Source organism: Dermochelys coriacea, chromosome 14, assembly GCF_009764565.3.
Source record: "Dermochelys coriacea isolate rDerCor1 chromosome 14, rDerCor1.pri.v4, whole genome shotgun sequence".
Taxonomy (NCBI): domain Eukaryota; kingdom Metazoa; phylum Chordata; order Testudines; family Dermochelyidae; genus Dermochelys; species Dermochelys coriacea.
The window spans coordinates 27,710,282-27,728,405 of NC_050081.1; the positions used below are offsets into that span (position 1 = coordinate 27,710,282).

At 50.6% G+C, this 18,124-nt stretch overlaps 2 protein-coding genes across 7 annotated transcripts in view; both read right to left on the reverse strand.

The window, feature by feature from the left end:
• Positions 1-1,870: 1,870 nt before the first annotated feature.
• LOC119842846 (zinc finger protein 664-like) lies at positions 1,871-13,780 on the reverse strand. 5 transcript variants are annotated; one of them, XM_038371535.2, is made up of 5 exons: positions 13,495-13,779; positions 10,810-10,897; positions 10,114-10,240; positions 7,582-7,695; positions 1,871-7,231 (listed from the first exon to the last, which is right to left on the reverse strand). In XM_038371535.2, the coding sequence occupies exons 2-5, from the start codon at positions 10,831-10,833 to the stop codon at positions 6,030-6,032; spliced, it is 1,467 nt and encodes a 488-aa protein (XP_038227463.1). In that variant the 5' UTR covers positions 10,834-10,897; positions 13,495-13,779; the 3' UTR covers positions 1,871-6,029. The 5 variants fall into 5 exon arrangements, with proteins under 5 accessions (XP_038227463.1, XP_043352784.1, XP_038227464.1 ...); XM_043496849.1 differs by having other exon boundaries at positions 1,882-7,228; positions 13,495-13,780; XM_038371536.2 differs by lacking the exon at positions 10,810-10,897 and having other exon boundaries at positions 1,882-7,231.
• Positions 4,983-18,124, reverse strand: part of LOC119843012 (zinc finger protein RFP-like) — a 163,868-nt gene continuing 150,726 nt past the window's right edge. Inside the window, exons 4-5 of one of the 2 annotated variants that reach the window (XM_043497053.1) lie at positions 16,948-17,214; positions 4,983-4,994 (exon numbers count right to left, since the gene is read on the reverse strand). The gene's annotated coding sequence lies outside the window, so the exon portion shown is untranslated. Of the gene's footprint in view, positions 4,995-15,556; positions 17,215-18,124 lie in introns of those variants that run through there. The other variant, XM_043497052.1, reaches the window with a different exon arrangement.

The window sequence follows — 18,124 nt, forward strand, 5'->3', positions numbered from 1 at the left end:
TGCTCCAGGGCTGGGGGCGCTAGCCTGGGACAGAGGCTGGCAGACGTGCGGGGGGGGAGGGCTCAGGGCTCTATCGGGGGTGGGGCCTCGGGCAGAATGGGCCAGACAGGCGGCTAGCTTCCCCCAGCAGGCAGTTCACACACCGTCCATGACTGGGCTGATGTTTTAACTCCAGTAATGTTATGATAGCCTTGGGGAGAGGCTCACTCCCAGGGTCATATACAGGAGCACAGGTGCTGATTTTATTTTCCCCAGTGGGTGCTCCAACCCCGCTCCACCCCGAGTCCCAGCTCCTGCTCAGCCTCCTCCCCCTGAGGCCCTGCCCTCGCTCCTCCTGTTCCTGTCCCCACTCACCCCATCCCCCGAGGTCCCCGCCGCTCGCTCCTCTCCACCCCCTCGGAGGGCCTCCTGCCAGCCACTCACTGATGCATGGCCAGACCCAGGGTCTGATTGGTGGCTAGCCCTGGAGCCACAGAACAGCTAATCAGTAGCCAGCCCCAGGGGCCAATGAACAGCTGTTCGGCAGCCAGCCTTGGGGGCCATTCAGCAGCTGATCAGTGGCCAGCCCTGGGGCAGCAAAGCCACTGTGGATATTGGGTGCTGGCCACTCCCTATTTTTTTCCCGTGCGTGGTTGATCCCTGGAGTACCCACAGAGTTGGTGCCTATGTACAGGAGAAGCAACAGGGTCCAGGGAACAGGCATTATTCCAGCTCCACCACTGACTGTCTGTGAGGCTTTGGCCTTGTCATTCCCTGGCTCGGTGCCTCCATTTCCATTCTCACCAGTATGTGCCTATTTCTCAGCAGTTTCATACCCATGTTGTCACTGCATGATCTAATACCGGCTCCTCTTTCTTGCCAGCACAATGAAACCTGACCTGGACACAGAGCTGGAGAACCACCTCCTGTGAGCTGCCCTGCATGGTGTCTTCACCATGGGCATGGAGAAGGACACCATCCACGTCCAGGTAGATCATCCTCTGCTCCTCCATGCCAGGAGCAGGAGTGGCCTCTGGCCCCTGCTCCCTTGTTTTACTGGAGCTACAGATATTGAGGTGGGGTGGGCAGAGATGGAACACAGGGGCCTCTCCAATGGGGGGATTCCTTCCTTCCTTCCCTCCACATGCTGTGTTTTGCCCAGCAGCCCAGCTTCCATCCATAGCAGCTTGGCTATTCCATACTGTACTGCCTACGAGATCCTCCACAGAGACCTGTTAAGGGCATGGATTGAAGAACCAGCTGTTGTCCTGCCATGAACCCTTGCTAATTGCCTTCAGTGGGATGTGAATGAGAGAGGCCAGGATATGCATTTGAGGTCTCACCAGTGCTTCACAGAGAACCACCTTACCATCCTGCGGCAGGTGTGGCCCCAGTTTCATAAACTCTGACCCATGGCTCTCCCTTCCTTTGCAGGCTCCGCACAAGGTCTTGGCAGACCTCCTGGATGCCATGCTTGGGAACCTGTAGGCAGAGTCCCCAGACACAGACAAGCTCCAATACATCTTGGAGCCCAATGATGAGGAATGGGGGCAATTTTATCTTAGTGCTGGGGAGGACTAGAAGATCAGTTTTCCAATCTGTCCTCCTAGCCTACACTCCACTGGGCCATCCTTAGTCAGGGTAGTCAGTACAATGGAGTGCTGGGCCCTTCCTTCTCAGGGACAGGGGAAGAAGCTGGTCACCCAATCACTCTGCCCCAGAGGACTGCCCAAGCAACAGAAGGCTGGCATTCAATAAGTTTTGAAGAGCAGTGTGGCCTTGTCCTTCCCTCGTCCCCCATCCCACCGGGTGCTTCCCTCCTCCCCCATCCCTCCCGGACTACCATGGCAGTTATCCCCCTATTTGTGTGACGAATTAATAAAGAATGCATGAATTTGAAACAACAATGACTTTATTGCCTCTGCAAGCGGTGATCAGAGGGGGAGGGGAGGGCAGTTGGCTTACAGGGAAGTAGAGTGAACCAAGGGGGGTGGGTTTTCGTCAAGGAGAAACAAACAGAACTGTCACACAGTAGCCTGGTCAGCCACAAAACTGGTTTTCAAAGCTTCTCTGATGCGCAGCATGCCCTGCTGTGCTCTTGTAATCACCCTGGTGTCTAGCTGCCCGTAATCAGTGGCCAGGCGATTTGTCTCAACTTCCCACCCCGCCATAAACGTCTCCCCCTTACTCTCACACATGTTGTGGAGCACACAGCAAGCAGTAATAACAATGGGAATATTGGTTTCTCTGAGGTCTAACCGAGTCAGTAAACTGCGCCAGCGCACTTTTAAATGTCCAAATGCAAACTCTACCACCATTCAGCACTTGCTCAGCCTATAGTTGAACAGCTCCTGACTACTGTCCAGGGTGCCTGTGTATGGCTTCATGAGCCATGGCATTAAGGGTTAGGCTGGGTCCCCAAGGATAACTATAGGCATTTCAACATCCCCAACCGTTATTTTCTGGTCTGGAAAGTCAGTCCCTTGCTGCCACTGTTCACATAGACCAGAGTTCCTGAAGATGTGAGTGTCATGTACCTTTCCCGGCCATCGCACGTTGATGTTGGTGAAAAGTCCCTTGTGATCCTTGTGATACTTGCAGCACCATTGAAAAGTACCCCTTGCAGTTTATGTGCTGGCTGCCTTGATGGTCCGGTGCCACGATAGGGATATGGGTTCTGTCTGTGGCCCCACCACGGTTAGGGAATCCCATTGCAGCAAAGCCATCCACTATGACCTGCACATTTCCCAAAGTCACTACCCTTGATAGCAGCAGCTCAGCGATTGCGTTGGCTATTTGCATCACAGCAGCCCCCACAGTAGATTTGCCCACTCCAAATTGATTCCCGACTGACTGGTAGCTGTCTGGCATTGCAGGCTTCCACAGGGCTATCACCACTCGCTTGTGAATTTTGAGGGCTGCTCTCATCTTGTTATTCTTGTGCTTCAGGACAGGGGAAAGCAAGTCACAAAGTTCCATGAAAGTGCCCTTACGCAAGCGAAAGTTTCGCAGCCACTCGGAATCATTCCAGACCTGCAACATTATGTGGTCCCACCAGTCTGTGCTTGTTGCCCAGGCCTAGAATTGGCATTCCATGGCATGAGCCTGCCCCATTGCCACCAGGATGGGCAAATTGCCAGGGTCCATGCTTTGAGAGAAGTCTGTGTCCAGGTCCTCATCACCCTTGTCACCGTGCTGCCGTCGCCTCCTCGCCTGCTTTTGCAGGTTCTGTTCTGCATATACTGCATGATAATGCGCGAGGTGTTTACAATGCTCATAACTGCCGCGGTGATCTGAACGGGCTCCATGCTTGTCGTGGTATGCTGTCTGCAGGAGAGCAGAGTTGCAGGGGAAGCAGTGGTTGGATAACCAGTTTTGCAGACCTACCGCACCATCTGCTGCCAGGACACAATAGCTGAGCGGGCTGCAGGCTTGCCATGGTATGGCAAGAGAAGAGCAGCCGAGCAGGACTGCGGCGGAAGTGGTGGATGACGACGGTCATATAGAGAACCTGTGAGACCACCAGGAGAGCAGAGTGGCAGCGGAAGCGGTCGTTTGATGACGACGGTTTGCAGCCCTACTGCACCATCTGCTGAAAACAGCATGGCACCTGCACGGAAAAAAGGCGCGAAACGATTGCCTGCTGTTGCTTTCACAGAGGGAAGGGCGACTGACAACATGTATCCAAAACCACCCGCGACAATGTTTTTGCCCCATCAGGCATTGGGAGCTCAACCCAGAATTCCATTGGACGGTGGAGACTGCAGGAACTGTGGGATAGCTACCCACAGTGCAACGCTCCGAAAGTTGACGCTAGGCTCGGTACTATGGATGCACTCCACTGACTTAATGCACCTAGTGGGGACACACACAAATCAACTGTATAAAATCGCTTTCTAAAAAATCAACTTCTATAAATTTGACTTAATTTTGTAGTGTAGACATACCCTCTGATAGCAGGGAATCCAAGCAGCTGAGATTAGCAGGATGTAGGATGAGGTGAGTGAGGCAGACAGAGTCTTTGTCATCCCCACACAGGACACTTTGGTAGATGGGGAGGGGTGACCAGCTGGGTTGTCAGTCTCCTTAGCCCCCTCTGGCCTCAAGGATGGGGGTCAGCCTGGCTCCAAGGTTGGCCCAGGCGGCCTGTTGTCTTCTCCAGCTTTCTTCTTCTCTCTGCCCAGTCTCGTCCTCTCAGCATTCGGGAGATGCTGCCATCTTCTCTCTTCATTCCTGTGGGGGCATCATTTGTAGCCTTTTAGATTTCAGGGATGGCTTCACCCAACACTCATAGGGCAATTCCTGTGTCTCTCTGGCATTGATGCAACAAGTATACACTTCTTAGCCTCCGCTGTCTGGCTCTCAAGAGGAAAGTCTGTTGTTTCCCATCTCTGTTCCCCATATCACCCATCCTCTGCCCCTTCTCACTGCATCTAACAATCTCTGCAGGGATCAGGCAGTAACTCCATGCCCCATTCAGTCTCAGCCTCTCTGAGTGCGAGTCTAGCACTCACCATCAGTGTTCGTGCTGAGACATATTGATAAGGTTTATTGTTCACAGAATCATAGAATATCAGGATTGGAAGGGAGCTCAGGAGGTCATCTAGTCCAACCCCCTGCTCAAAGCAGGACCGATCCCCATTCCCCCCCGATCCCTAAATGGCCTCCTCAAGGATTGAACTCACAACCCTGGGTTTAGCAGGCCAATGCTCAAACCACTGAGCTATCCCTTCCCCAAAACACACAAACATCTCATGACAAACGGTAAAGAAAAGTTCAAATAAATAAAAAAGACTCTTCTGGCAAACAAGCATTTCTCTCGTAAAATCCTCAAAAAAGCTATGCTAGATCCTGTCAAACTAAACTAATATCAAAGCATGTGACCAAATGGCCTCCCTAACATTTGATTTCCCCAGCACTGAGTACCCTATGCTCCCCACATCCACCAGACCCAACCATTCAATCACCCACTGTCTTCCCCAAAACCCATCCCTCCTGATCCCTTCACATTTGATCTCCCAGAACCCAGCACCTTAGGGGATTTAGGGAGAGGAAGAGTTGCCAGCACTCAGGGACACTCACCCTGCAGGGACTAGCTCTAGGTAAGTGGGGGAGCCCAGCCCACAGGCTACTGGAAAATGGGGGTTGGGGACAGGTGTCCAGAGTGAATGTGGAGCCTCCCTCTCCTAGTCTCCATGGAAGGGGCATCCTGACTGGGAAGGGAAAGGAAAGAAGAGAACTTCATCCAGGCAGAGGGAGCTTATGGAGGAGTTTCTCTCTCCCGTTCCTCAGCAGGTTACCAGGAGGCAGGAAGGCCTATCAGTTCAGCAGCTACAGTAGGGAGGAGGGGCTGATCAGAACTGCTCCTCCTCTGCCAAGGGTTTGCTTAGACCAGGCGAAGCCAGAGGGTCACTGATCAGATCAGGGTTAGCTGCTGCTGGAACCTGCCCCCAGATATGGGCAGTTGGATACCTGGGAGCCAAATGCCAGTGATGTGTGTGGGAATTAGGAAATGGAGTTTTTACTATGGTCAACCCTAGTCAGGGCACTGAGAGAATTTCTCTCCTGTGTGGAGAAATCTCTGATGTTCAATGTGGTGTTAGCTCCAGCTGAAGCATTTTCCATGCTAAGGACATCTGAGAGGGCTCCTTCTTGTTTGGATTTGCTGATGCTTGATGCTGTGTGCGCACCAAAAGAAGGTACCCCCACATTCAAGGTCTTTCTTCTGTGAATTATCTGGGGAATAATGCGTGAGCTTAGACAGAATCTTTCCCTGCAGTTATTGAAGCTTTTCCCACAATCCAAGTATTTATGGGCTCTCTCTCGTGTGGATCGTCTAATGTGAAGCAAGGTTTGATACTCAAATGAAACTTTTTCCACAGTTGAGGCATTTATAGATTCTGTCCCATGTGAATTCTCTGATGTTTAGGAAGATATGGCCTGGGTTTGAAGCTTTCCCCACCATTCAAGTATTTATGGGGTTTCTCTTTCATGTGGATTGTCTGATGTCTAATAAGATGTGAGTTCTGTTTCCTACAGTGGAGGCATTTTCACAGTTTTCCCCCCTTGTGGGTTCTCCCATGCTTAATAAGGCCTGTGCGCTGACTGAAGCTTTTCCCACAGTCCAAACATTTATAGGGTTTCTCCCCTGTGTGGATTCTCCCATGTCTAATAAGGATTGAGCGCCGACTGAAGCTTTTCCCACAGTCCAAACATTTATACGGTCTCTCTCCCGTGTGGATCCTCTGATGTACAATAAGGGCTGATGATCCATTGTAACTTTTCCCACAGTCCGAGCATTTATAGGGTCTCTCTCCCGTGTGCAGTCTCCGATGGGTAGTAAGATTTGAGCTCCGATTGAAGCTTTTCCCACAGTCCAAGCATTTAAAGGGTTTCTCTCCTGTGTGGGTTCTCTGATGTACAATAAGGGTTGATGATTCAGTGAAACTTTTCCCACACTGAAGGCATTTATAGGGTCTCTCTCCCGTGTGGGTTCTCTGATGTGTAATAAGGGCTGATGTTACAATGAAACTTTTCCCACACTGAAGGCATTTATATGGTCTCTCTCCCGTGTGGATTCTCCTGTGGTTAATAAGTCCTGAGTGCTGACTGAAGTTTTTCCCACAGTCCAAGCATTTAAAGGGTTTATCTTCCATGTGGATTCTCTGATGTGTAATAAGGGCTGAGGGTACACTGAAACTTTTCCCACACTCAAGGCACTTATATGGTCCCTCTCCCGTGTGGATTGTCCCATGGCTATTTAGGGCTGAGTGCCGACTGAAACTTTTCCCACAGTCCAAGCATTTATAGGGTTTCTCTCCCGTGTGGGTTCGCTGATGTACAATAAGGGCTGATGGTGCACTGAAACTTTTCCCACACTGAAGGCATTTGTATGGCCTCTCTCCTGTGTGGATTCTCCTGTGACAAATAAGACCTGAGCGCTGAATGAAGCTTTTCCCACAGTCCAAGCATGTATACAGTTTCTTTTCCTTCTGATTTGTCTGCTGGGCTGCAGATTCCTTGGGATCCTTGCCTCCTCTCCCGCATTCATTGGATTCCTCCACTTTCTTCCCTGGGCATTTTCCCAGCTTCCTCTCTGACCTGTGCCAATTACTCCAGGCTTTTCTCTGTTCCAAGCACTGGGAGAACTTCCCTCCAGCTTTTCTTAAAAAGGTCCCCTGGAGTTCCACTTGCTCAAGTCCTTCCTGCTGTGGATCCCCCTCCTCGTTATCACTCATTGTCTCATCACCTGCTGGGGAACAGAGTCCAGGCAGGAGTCATTGCCTGGGCTGGCAGAAAGGGGAATAACAAAGAAGGAAAACACAACACAATAACTTGGGGAGACTGAGAAATTGGATTCTGCCTCAACATCCCATCCAAACACTCACAGGGAAGTGAAGTCAGGGAGAAAACTCCTGACAGCTAAAAGGGTGGGTGGGAAGCCATGAGCGATATCGGCCATGATGATACGACACCTGCTGACCACAGCCTGATCTGGGTGGGATGAGGCAAAACTGCGGGGGCCACACCACATTTTGGGGATTTTCAGCTTTTTCCTCCATTTGCCATATAGTTTCTGTGTTAGTGTCACTGACTCCTCACCTGTGTGGGTGCCTCTTGGGATCTTCCTTTCCTCAAAGACCTGGAGATCCGGGACCCATGGTTCTTCCCCTTCTTCCAGCTGGGCAATCAGGTCAGGTTTGGGAATGGGGAGTCCTGATTGGAGGCAAAATCAGGCATGATGTGAGTGCACTGAGGATCGGTGGAGTATTTGTCACAGAGGGCATATATTGAGTTTAAACTGACCCCATGATTTGGTGGGAGGTTGTGGGGTCTGAACAGATGGGAACATGGTCACTGAGCCCCCTTAGGAGAGGCCGATGTCTGAGGGAGGGGGAGTTGTCACACCCTCACTAGGAGTGTTCAGGATCTCTGTGCTTTGGGGGACTTGCTGAGGCACACACAGACCTAGTGTTAAACCCCTGCCTCTGTGTAAACCTCCAGAGCCCAGAGCCCTCCCCACAGATGGAGCTGTGATGGGATCCCAGCCTGGGACCCTGGGACCGCTGAACTCTCTCCAGCCTGGGGTATCTCTTACAATGCCTTGGTAGTGACCAGCAGCAACCCCTCCATGCACTGTTATCACTCAACACAACCACATGTGGAGCTCCCACACCCAGCTAGATTGCATGAATACTCCCAGAGCCACTCATGAATCACACAAGGAAAGGCACCAGACCCAAATCCCCACAGTTCCCAGCACTGCACCTCAGGAATATACCATCTAATTTATTAATTGGTTCACCACTTCATCAATGGAAAGTGGATACTGTGACAAAGTTCTTGCTCTACCTTGGTGGGTCTTGTGCTTATTGGCAGATATGCTCGCCTTGGAGCTTCACGGCAGCCCTCAACTTGGCCGTTTTTCTGAATTCACAGTCGAGGTTGACGACTCCTCTGTCTGCCCAGGAGTTGGGAGGATGTGGGGGAAACCCGGGCCCGCCCTCTACTCTGGGTTCCAGCCCAGGGCTCTGTGGAATGCAGCTGTCTAGAGTGCCTCCTGGAACAGCTGTTCGACAGCTACAACTCCCTGGGCTACTTCCCCATGGCCTCCTCCCAACACCTTCTTTATCCTCACCATAGGACGTTCCTCCTGGTGTCTGATAATGCTTGTACACCTCAGTCCTCCAACAGTCTGCGTTCTCACTCTCAGCTCCTAGTGCCTCTTGCTCCCAGCTCCACACATGTACACCACAAACTGAAGTAAGCTCCTTTTTAAACCCAGGTGCCCTGAGTAGCCTGCTTTAATTGATTCTAGCAGCTTCTTGATTGGCTGCAGGTGTTCTAATCAGCCTGTCAGTCTTAATTGTCTCCAGAAGGTTCCTGATTGTTCTGGAACCTTCCCTGTTACCTTACCCAAGGAAAAGGGACCTTCTTAACCTGGGGTTAATATATCTGCCTTCTATCACTCTCCTGTAGCCATCTGGCCTGACCCTGTCACAATATACAACAGCCTTTGATATCTGAGCAATTTACCATTCACTTCAGGCAAACTCACTGGGAAAGTTAAACAAGTTTATTGACTATGAAAGATAGATTTGAAGTGGTATTAAGTGATAGGCAAAAAATCAGAGTTAGTTACCAAATAAAATATCAGCATGCAGTCTAAATTCTCGACCCTATTAGACTGGGCAACATCTAGATTAAGCAGTTTTTTTCACCCCACTGGATATTGCAATCCATAGTATACAGATTTCACCTTTGAAATCTGGGCCAGTCCCCTCAGTTGGAGTCTCAAGTCTTCAGTGTCCTTGTTGCTTTCAGTGTAGGTGGGTGAAGAAGAAAGGCCCAGCATGTGGCCACTGTGTTCTGTTTTATATCCTCAGTCCCATGTGCTTGGGAAGCACAAATCCAATCATGTCTGGGGGCCTTGCTGAGTCTCCAGGGCCAGGCTGAGCAATTCCCTTGGTGTGGCCTCATACCGATAAATCATTGAATTGTAACTCCCTTACTGGAGAATGGCTGGTGATTTCTGCTCAATAGCACCCACTCCGATGTTGGTTACCTCCCTTTTCATTGTCTCCGTAGAGCCAGTATCTGGGCACCTCCCTAAACCCACAGCATATTTTAGTGACAACCATATAAAACAATCTCATAACTTCATATGCACTAAAGATACACATATTTAGATAGAACAGTGAGCTTAAGACGATCAGAACCTTTTCCCTAATACCTCACATGGCATGCTTTATATGCAATATCACAATTATATACAGAAGAGGAATATGGGGGCTATAGGGGGCTCTCCCAAGGTATAGAGTGTCACAGGAGCCAGTCCCAGGAAGGGAGGTGCACAGAGATCCTGTGTGTGAGTAAGAATTAATGCACAGAGGATAATACATGGTTTCTGCCCCTGGGAAAGCTGGAGGGATGCGGATGAATTAGCATGTCCATTAGGTTCATGACTCCTCTATCCTATTGGAGGGGGTATGAAGGTAAATGGATCTCTCAAACTGGAGCTGTGGACAATGCCATTACATTACCCTCTAATGTAACTGACCAGGGAAGAACCTGATCAGATGCAGAAATGCAGACTCCATGGCTTCAAATAGCTGAGGAGACAGGAATCCTTACCCAGCGAGGTCAGAGTCTCATAATTCTCCTGCATGACGTCCCTGTAGAGGGCTCTCTGACCGGGGTCCAGCAGAGCCCCCTGCCCCTCAGTGAAGTACACAGCCACCTCCTCGAAAGTCACCGGCATCTGAAAAAACAGGTGCTCCCCACTCAGTACCTGCTGTCCCAGCCACAATCCCACTATTCATGGGGGAAGAAGCACCAAAATAGGAGTGCTGGGAGACCTGGAGGAGCAGAATTCTAGCCCAACCCACTCAGAGTGGCCATGAGGCTCCAGGGAACACAGAGAAGGTGGGAGCTCCTTGTCCCTCCCAGCAGAGGATGGAGGGCAGGGTCTTTTCATTGACCACACACCTACTAGGCACAAGCTGACATGGGAAGCAGAGCTCTGTGTAGGGGACAGGGACAGGAATCCCAGCACCTTCCCTTTGCATTTCACTTCAGTCTTGGGCCAGTGAGTTCAGGATCCAGCACTCTGGTCTGTTTTCCCAGCCCTGTCCAGGGATTATTTCCTGTTTCAGAAATGGGAGAATTTTCACCCCACCCCCAATGCACCTGTTCATAAATCAGGCCTTAGGCTGAGCATGTCCCAGCAGGTTTATCACAACCTGTCCCCCTCCCTGCCTCACCCTGTGTATTCCCGCCCCGCCCCCTCTCCAACAATCCTCCCCAGCAGCTCCCCCCAAAATCCCCCACCTGAGCTGGATCCACCACAGCCATTTCCCTGCCCCGGCCCCTAGGAAGATGGGATGATCTGGAGAAAACGGGGTCATCATTCTGCAGCCTGTCGGGGTGAGAAGGGCAATTGGGGAGGTTTCTGAATTAGTGTTAGTCCGTTTTACAACTGATTGTCCCCAGGCTCTTTCCCTGCAAACACATACTCTAGACTCTGCAATGCTGGGAAAATCCTGACTTACGTTATTACAACACAGACCTGATGGCTCCCACCAGGATTAAACCCATGAGACACTATTAAACCCTCCCAGGAACAGAGTCTCTGAGTCAACCCTAGAAAAGAGCAGAATCAAATGAGCCACTTTGGAGGGTCCCCCCCCACCCCCGACATTGTCCCCAGGCCAGTATTTTGTACTGGAACTGGAACAAAAAATGAACCATAATTTTGTTTTACTGACTGAACCTAAACTGAACAAAAAAAAAGAGGTGGGGTGGACTATTACCAGTTAAAATAGATATTCAGCATTTTTAAAGCTCAATATTTTAAAAAAAAATGACAGTGATCTTATTTTAATTTCAAGAGCAGAAAACAACTAGCTCATGGGCTGATGATGGCTCCCAGAATGGCTTGGCCCAGGACAGTGAGAAGAGAATGAGAAGAGAAGGGGGCCAGCCCACAAATGCAGTGAGCGAGAGGGGAAGCTTGGGAGCTGCCTGCACACCATGGGAGGCATAAGGGGGGCCCAGAGGTACAGGACCCATCTCTGAGATGCCCCCCATGGGGAGAGAAGGGGTGGGATGCTCCTTGGGCCCTGAAGTTCATAATAACTCTTCAAGCCCAAGGACCAAGGTCATGGCTCCCCAACCTTCTCCCCTTAGACAGACCTCCTCCCACCATCCCCAGGCCCTGGGGCAACTCTTCCCTCCAGTTGCTCCTCTTGAGGCAGGGTTCATGCTCCAAATTCCCTTCCCACTGAAGCCGCCTGCAGGGCCCACTCCTAAGGCCCCCAGAACACTGTCTGATACCCACCTCAAAACCCCTACCCCTACCCCGGATAGTTATGTTTCTCTCATACATATGTCTTGATCCTAGATATAAACCCCCACTGTCAGCAGAGGACAGAATCAAGGCAAAATTTAATTACACCATAATATGGATGAAGATGGAAATGTTTGAGTCAGAAGCCAGAAATAATGATGTCATAGAATGAATGTCAGACACGTTTGAAACCGAAAGCTGAATTAGAACTTCTGAAAGCTTTTGAAATCTCTAAAACAGAAGTGATATCTGGATGAAGGAAAGCCCAAAAAAGGAATGGGCCAATTCCTGATTCATTCACAGATGGGCCACATCTCTTTAAGAAAGAAACATACCAAACTACTGGAAACATCAAAAAATGTCACACCCAAGCTGAATCAACTAGCAAAAATTGTATTGGCAGTTCCACCAACACAAGTGAGTGTTGAAAGAAAATCTCCAGGCCTCAAATATATCCTTTCACTGCAGAGGTCCAATATGGCAAAGCAAAGATATTATTTTAGGTTGCTCAAACAAACTGTGCATGGAAAAAAATCTTGTTAATTTCACAACACAAAAGCACTAGGAAAACTCAAGTAATGGTAAAGTAAAAAACAAATAAACAGCCAATAATCAAAACATTGTACATTTTAAGTTGCAGCTCTCTTTTTTTAATTTACCTCCACTAAGATTTGAAATAGTATCTGAACTTTTATTTTTGTTTCCTTGGGTGGCTAGAACCAGAAATGAAACCGAACGAACTGAACCTGAACCAAACCAAAATAAATACCAGTTGGACTCGTTGCCTGCTGTTGCTAGCAGTAACTCTGGTTTAACACAGAATCCTGCACAGGATTCAGAGCAGGGCCCTGTTCAGGCCTGTCAACCTCAAACATTTAACATGCAGAAGTCAGACCACAAATAATGAGACTGACTTAAAAAACAAAGACTAAATTGGGAGCAGGATGTATTTGCCTTGTAAATGCTGAGCCCCTGGGGGGAAGTCCCCTGCCTACTCCAAGGCTTGTTTGACCATTTCTAGGGGAAAAGATTCCCCACTGGCTGCTGGAAAGGGCAGCCCCCTCCCCCTCTTACCCCATGGGCTGGGGGAGCTGCCCTTGTATCTCTCCCCATCCCGCTCCCTTCTCCTACCCTCTGGGTCTCCCTTCCCCAGCCAGTCTCTACTTGCTCTCATATTCTCCCTCCAGCCTCCCCACAGCCCCTTCTTCTCACATCCCCCCTTTCCTTCCCTTCCCTTTATCCCCCCACTCAGAGTTTCCCTCTATTCCAGCTCTGTTCCCCTGAGCCCCAGAATCCTCCCCCTGATTCCTGGGGATTCCCTCAGCCTCCCTTCAGCAGCCCCACATCCCCATCGTGCCCCCTCAACCATCCCTGTTCACCATCACCCCCCAATGCCCTCTGGCTCTCAGAGACCCTGCTCCTCTTCAGCCCCCTGCCGGCTGCCACCCCTCTGTGTCCCCCCAGGTGTCGCTGTCCCACCTCTCCCCACAGCGCGCGCTGGCTGCACCCGCCCTGCAAGCACTGGGGGCTGGCGGCAGCTTTCCCGGGCCCAGGGCAGGGGATCGCAGCCAGCTCCGCTGGGAGCAGCCTGGGGCCAAACCCTCCCCTGCAGCCAGGCTGGCACCGGGAGGCACCGCTCCCTGGGGGGATGGGCAGGTCTCTCTTACCTTCCCTCCGAGCGGGGCTCCCCTGGGAGCAGGGGCTGGGGCCCGGGATGGGGGGTCCTGGCCAGGCTGGGGTCTCTGCACCGGGAGAGGCTCCTGGGGAGCAGCGGGAATGTTACTGCTGGAGATTCCCCTCTCCCGGCTGCAGCCAGGGCTCCGGGGTCCCCAGCAGCCGCCGCCGGGGGTTCAGGGATCTTGCAAGGAGCGCGGGCTCCTCACAACGCCCCAGAGTCACTGCAGCGAGAGCGATTCACTTCCTGCTGCCCGGACTGAGTGACCCCAGCGATCGCTCCCAGAGCCGCATCCCAGCTGCTCCTGGGTCCTAGCGATCAAGGGATTGCCCTGCAGCCCCCTGCCCCAGACCCTGCCTCTTGGGGGCCCCACATCCCCTGGGCATGGGCAGCTTCTCTCAGCATTAAGGGGGCATCAGGCATAGAAGCCACTGTGTCAATGGGCAGAAAGGAGACGTGCAAATCCCGGGGAGGGGCGATAAGGGGCAAAGACTGGGAATTGTTCCAGAGAGTCCCCAGTATTGTCATACAAGGGGGTGACGGGTCCCAGTCCTAGAGAGGCTGCGAAGAACTTGGAATAGCTGGAGACAGGTTTCTCGGGGACACCCTATCCTAGACAAAAGAATGTAGTTTCTCCCCGGGAGTTATTTCCACAGGACTTTGAAAGACCATGAGAATGTATTTACATCTCGCTTAAACAGACCTCTCAGGCTAACCATGGGTGGTGGAAGGACCCCATCAATTGCACCAGAGGGGGCAGAAATAAAACGATTTGCATTTTAGCAGACACAGCTCCCGTGAGGGAGAAAGCAGCAGGACACAGCCTTCAAGATAGACCCCGTCACCTGCCTCACAGCTGGAAACAGACTTCTGTCTGGAGGTCACTATCAGAAGAATCCATTGCAAAGGTTCACTGGACTCTAAAAAATGAAGTGAGCTGTAGCTCACGAAAGCTTATGCTCTAATAAATTTGTTAGTCTCTAAGGTGCCACAAGTACTCCTGTTCTTTTTGCAAATACAGACTAACACGGCTGCTACTCTGAAAACTGGACTCTAAAAGAGACCGATCCAGGGCTGTGTTTGAACTGAACTGTTTGGTGACTCCCAGGAACGTAACAAACTGTTGCACATTGACTCCTTAAAGGGAGAACAAACAGTAACATTCTTCTGACTGGTCCAGGACAGGGCTGGACATTCCAGAGCCCCCCTTCCTGGGAAACTTCCAGGCCGGGCAGGGTGTGAAGTGACCTCACCCATTGTTGAGTGAGGCTGGTGGAGGCCAGTGGAAGTCCAGGATATTGCAGCCAGGCACCAGGATCCAAAGCGATGGGTCAGGGCTGCCCAATATACAGAGTGCATGCTTGGGGCTGACTGTAGGCATCCCTTCTGGATCTGTGGAGAGAGGAGGCTGTGCAATTCCAGCTCCGCTCCAGCCATAGGAACTTTGATACCTCTGGGCAGATTGCTTGTAGCATGGTTGAGAAAGGGCATGAAAGGGACATGCAGAAGTGCTGTGCTAAGATCAAGGAGCTGAGGCAGGCATACCAGAGGGCAAGGGAGGCCAACCGTTGGTCTGGTGTGGCGCCAAAGACATGCCCCTTCTACATGCCCCCCTGCACGTCATCTTTGGCGGTGACCCCACTTCCATCCCCAAGAGTGATACAATAGATGAAAACTTAAAAATGGATACCTAGGAGAGGAAACAGGTAGGAGCATATTATAGAGGGGCAGGAGCATATGATAAAGCTGATGGAAGACCAAACGGAGATGCTGAAATACCTGATTGTGCTGTAGTTAGAACACATGCGTGCTTGACCCATCCTGCAGCCCATACAGAATTGTGTTCCATGTCCACCCCAAATTCCACACACACATTCCTTGCAAGTTCCCAGCCTGTAGCAGTACCTCTTGCATTCTACCCCTAGGGACAGGTTTCAGAATGAAAGCTGGACTTACACACAGCTATGAGAGCCTGAATTCAGAGTGAGTGCTCCACAGTGTCATGGCCCTAGCAGGAGGTGGAAATCTGTGTATTTCCTTTTAATAAAGATGTCTTAGAAATAAAGTGTATCTTTATTTATGTCCTACACATGGTGGTTGCTGCTGGAATTAATATAGCCTGGCAATTGGCACATTTCCAGACTACAGTTAATGCTGAGCAATCGTTACACAGGTCATTCAATGCACCCAGTAAACAATGTCTGGATGAATACATTACAGAAACATATTACTGGTGGTCATTGTCAAAATGGTGCTTTAGAGCCTCCCTGATACAAAAAGCCTCCTTCACTCCATCCCCGTTGAGGCCCTCTAATAGCCCTGCTATTTGGCTGCCATGCACCTTCCCTGACCACCCTGTGTTGATGGCCATGTATTGATCCCAATGATCCACCAGCTCCTGCAATACCCTTTCTGTTGATGTAATCCATTGCAATATGGTCTGGGGTCAAAATTGGGATATGCATGCCATCTATCACCCTGCTGCAGTTAGGGAATCCCATTTCTGCAAAGTCATCCAGCATTTCCCACACATTGCCCAGAGTCACAGTCCTTTGTAGCAGGAGGTGATTAATGGCTCTGCACATTTGCATCACCGTAACTCCCAAGGGTGACTGCCCAACTCCAAACTGATTCACGACTGACCGGTAGCAGTCCGGAGTTGCCAGTTTTCACACAGTGATTGCTACTCGCTTTTCCACAGTAAGAGCAGTTCTCGTTCTGGTGTCTTGGCACCACAGGGCAGGGGCGAGCTCTGCACACAGTTCCAGCAAGGTGGCTTTGCACAGCTGAAAGTTCTGCAGCCACCACTTATCCCATAACTGCAAAATGATGCAATCCCACCACTCTCTGCTTGTTTCCCAAGCCTAGTTGCAATGGTCCACCGTGCACAGCTGCTCTATGAATGCCAACATCAATCTGGAATTGTTTCTTTCTATGGCACACAGCAGAGCAGGCACTATGGATTCCTCTTCAGATTCACAGCTCATGAAATACTGCAGGATCAGCCATGTTGTGTTCATAACGCTCAAGACAAAACTGGGGCTCTGTCTTGTCACCTCACAATGGGGTGGCAGCCACTTCAGTCCCTCCTCGGGGTCCTCTGTCTCTTCCGACAGCAGGATACTGTTCCAGGATCCTGTAAAAGGCTCAGCTCCCTAGAAGAGATTTCTTCTCCCCCAGCACCAACTGAGCTCCAGGGCTTTCCTATTATATTTCCTGTTTTGCCCTAGTACTTCTGGCGAGGTGGTAGGACAGGATTTGGCTCTGTTCACCAGGGGGAGTATAGTGGTTCCTTCACTCCAGTTAGGAAGGAGCCCACTCTGCCTCATTACAGGGACCATCTATCACAAAAACAGGCTTGTTTAGGTGGCAACATAGACCGGAGTACCCAAGGGGACCGTCTGTGACTCCAGGTTCAGGCTGTGATAGTGTCTGAGGAGTTTACACTTGACAGGGAAATATAAATATAGAACATACATCCAGCGTGGGGTTTGTGCCCTGGTTTGTAACAGTTTGACCTGAGGCTGTTACTCACGTTTGTGAGCTTCTCCAGACAGAGGGAATTGAACCTGGGTCTCCCACATCACAGGTAAGTGCTCTAAACATGGGGCTAAAAGTTATAAGGTAGGTGACATCACCAACCTCCTCCCTGCCCCCCCTCCCCCCCCGCATTTTGTGTGCAGCGAGGCAGGTGCCTAACTCATTCCTGCAAGAAACATCTTAGGTGCCTGAGCCACCTGATGTCATGCAGTGCAGTTCCCATGTGTGGATTACTAAACAGAGAAGACACCCCACTGCAGCCCAGATTTAGGTACCTAGCTGTAGAGAGGAGCAGGGATTAGGACACCCCTCGGCTAGCTTAGATGGCTCCCCATGTAGTGAGCTGGCTTTTGTGAATCACATTGTAAAGTGCCTATGTTGCCCATGCATTGTATAGGGAGTTTTGGCACCTCACTCAGCTTTGCAGGTCACAGGGCTGTTCCTGTGATTTTCTAGCTACCTAAAAATTAGATCCTGTTATGCTCAGCATTGCAATACCCAAGTCCCTTCATGGATTGCATCCTGCGTAACCAGTCACCTCTCCACAGAACACAGCTGAGCAATTCCTGATTGACATGGGTATGTACAGGACAAGAGCCAGAGCTGGATAGTGACACATCACAGTAAAACCCGAACTCTCCTCCTAGAGGCATGATGTTCCCTGTGGGTATGGGAAGACACAACCAAGTCAGGAAGCAAATCCCAGGACCCTGCCCCCAACAACTGCAGCTGGGACATTAAAGTGGAACAAAGAAGAAGAATTGATGTCAGGATTGTTTGTGTGACTTCAGCTTGGGATCTCCTCAGTATTTCATAAAAAGAAAAGGAGTACCGGTGGCACCTTAGAGACTAACAAATTTATTAGAGCATAAGCTTTCGTGAGCTACAGCTCACTTCAGTGAGCTGTAGCTCACGAAAGCTTATGCTCTAATAAATTTGTTAGTCTCTAAGGTGCCACCGGTACTCCTTTTCTTTTTGCGAATACAGACTAACACGGCTGCTACTCTGAAATCAGTATTTCAGGTTTTCATTTTTAGGGCTGTGTGTGTCATGGCCGGTATTCGTTTGGTTGGTAACTTTAG